Source organism: Echinops telfairi, unplaced genomic scaffold, assembly GCF_000313985.2.
Source record: "Echinops telfairi isolate 266 unplaced genomic scaffold, ASM31398v2 ScPeMD7_7421;HRSCAF=8459, whole genome shotgun sequence".
Lineage (NCBI taxonomy): Eukaryota > Metazoa > Chordata > Mammalia > Afrosoricida > Tenrecidae > Echinops > Echinops telfairi.
In genome coordinates this window covers 3,797,536-3,800,021 of record NW_022111321.1, presented here as the reverse complement: position 1 = coordinate 3,800,021, position 2,486 = coordinate 3,797,536, and the positions used below count along the sequence as shown (strand labels likewise).

Sequence of the window (2,486 nt, the reverse complement as noted above, 5' to 3'; positions counted from 1 at the left end):
CGCGCGGGGCCACCTGGGCGCAGGCAGACACAGATACAGTACGGGCAGCTGTTTAAAGACTCTTCATAGATGGTGTCAGGTACCACCTCTGTCTTTGCACAATGAGGTACTACTTTTTTTACAGGTGAGGCCAAAAGACTCGTAAAGGTTCGTCCCAGCTCATGCAGCTAAGAGCTGGAAAGAAGCGATTTGAACTCTAGTCCATCCAACTCCACCATAGATAATGTCCTTCATCCTACTGTTCCCATTGGGCCAGTTTCCCCCACTGGCCTCTCAAGGTTGGAAGCAGGTTCATCTCTGCTCCTTCGCCCACTGGGGCCTCTGCTCAGTACCCAGAGGGCCAGCATCTCCTGCTTCTATTGGCACTCAGGATGGGCACCTAGGCTCTTAGTAACAGGCTTTGCATTCATCTGCCCCCTGCCCCACACCTGGCCTCCCCACCTGCCGGATCCAAGGCCCCAGGTTTGGGGAGCAGGCGTAGAAGCAGATGGCCTGGATGATGTGTTTCTGACAGCTGGGAGTCAGGAGGCCGCAGTGAGTCAAGCTGAAGTTGTGGAGCCGCGACACTTCCAGGTGGGCTTCCCAGCTGGCGTCGGTGGTGCAACAGGAGTTATCCTTCCAGGGCATACACTGGATGGAAGAGGGAACAGAGAGCACGACACCCCAAATCAAACCCTTGGCCATCGAGCCAATTCCAGCTCATGGTGACCCTACAGGACAGAGGAGAATGGTCCCTTTGCGTTTCTGAGTCTGTAAATCTTTACAGGAGCACAAAGCCTCACCTTTCTCCCACAGAGTGGCCGTTGGTTTTGAACTGCTGACCTTGCAGTGAGCAGCCCAACTTGTAACCCACGATCCCACCCCGAGGCTCCAATCTAGGAATCAAGAGAACAGAATAAAAATGCCTCTCAGGAGAGGACCTGGGATGGTGGGCTCGCTTTAGGCTCGCCGCCCCTTCCCTAATTATGGGGTTATTGCTGTCCAATCAATCCTGACTCTTAGCAAGCCTGAGCGGAGCTGCCCCCAGTGTTTTCTAGGTTAGCAGCTTTATGGGAGCCGATCACCATGTCTTTGTCACATGTGTTTGATATCTAGACATATTTGAACTGCCGAGTTTCCCGTTAGCAGCTGAGCACTTAATTGTGACTCCTGAGCTCCTTTGATTGGTGGAAGAATCCTGAGTATTTGCCAGGGTTCACATTCAAGGTCAGAAGGCACCCTGCACACACTGACCTCTCGACCACAGGCTGCTGCTGAAGCTTCCCAGAAGCTCAACTTCCAGGGTTTCAGTCATTGAGAAGTGATGGAGGCCTCTGGGGGAAGCAGGTGGAGGCAGGCCAAGGAGACCCAGGAATCTGGGATTGCACTGAATAGGAGGGTGCACGCCTCTAAGAAGGATGCACAGACTAAATGCTTGTTCACCTCACACTCCTCCCTCCAGGTCCCTAGGAGGGAGGACAGGCTTATTTTTATCTGAGATGAATCAACCATGGGTTTGGTGTTGGAGCAGGGGAGGGGCCACTGTTCTGAGATGAGAAGGTTAGATCCCTGGACTCTTCCGGCCTGCCAAGGCCATGGTCTCCTGCTGGCTGCCTTTGCCCCAATCCCGACCCCAGGACCCACGTGAGCCCGAGCTGCTGGGGCTACTGAGAACATTGTGCCCCTTGTGTCTCTCCCTCCGCCCTGGGTCAGGTCTGGCCTCTGTACCTCCTCATAGAGCTTGTCTTCTGGGCCAGGCGCTTGCTTATGGTGGCTGGTGTTCATGCAGACAGCGAGTCGTTTGTCCCCAGTCCAGGCAGGTGTGACTGTCCACAGCCCGAACAGGAGCAGCCACCACCAGGTCATGGTGACCTGCTGCAGAAAGGAGACCAGCTCTGCTTTTGGCATGGGGAGACCGATCCCCTCCTGTCCCTCCACCATGCCAGACCCTGAGGAGGGAGCCTCAGGTCAGCAGGTAAGCTCGTGAACCATGTGTACCACCCACTTAGTGAGACACAACTTGGGGATCCAGAGCTTTGATGTGGGCCTTGCAAGAAGCCTCCAAATGCTGTCCAAGTACGCAAGCACGTGCCCAGAGTCAGATTTAGAGCCATGGCCCAAAGGGTGAGATAAACCCAGGCTGCTCCATCAAGTGCTGACCGGATGTCCAGTCCTTCTGAGGGGGTCCAAGCAAAGGGCACAGCTCCGTGGGGGAGCGTATCCTGCCCATCTCCTTGACCGGCCAGAGTGCTTTCCGCTAGACCAGGGGCCGGCAAACGTTGGAGATGGAAGAGCCACTCCTGTCCCTTGCAACAACTTAGAAATCATTCAAGAGCCTTAAATCTATTTTTAAAGAGGAAACCACTATCATCTGTTTCCATTTCACTTCAGATCCACATGGACGAACCATAAGAGCCGCTTATGGCTCGTGAGCCGGCAACCCCTGCACTCCCGCAACCCCTCTGCTTCCATCAGCTCTGTCCCCTCTCACACCCCATCCTAAGCTC

At 54.8% G+C, this 2,486-nt stretch overlaps 1 protein-coding gene across 1 annotated transcript in view; it reads right to left on the bottom strand.

The window, feature by feature from the left end:
• IZUMO1R (IZUMO1 receptor, JUNO) overlaps positions 1–2,486 on the bottom strand; it is a 4,983-nt gene that overhangs the window by 1,116 nt on the left and 1,381 nt on the right. The window contains exons 2-4 of the mRNA XM_004709078.2: positions 1,708–1,854; positions 442–630; positions 4–13 (exon numbers count right to left, since the gene is read on the bottom strand). Coding sequence (XP_004709135.2) covers positions 4–13; positions 442–630; positions 1,708–1,845 — 337 coding nt within the window. The 5' untranslated portion in view covers positions 1,846–1,854. The remainder of the gene's footprint in view (positions 1–3; positions 14–441; positions 631–1,707; positions 1,855–2,486) is intronic.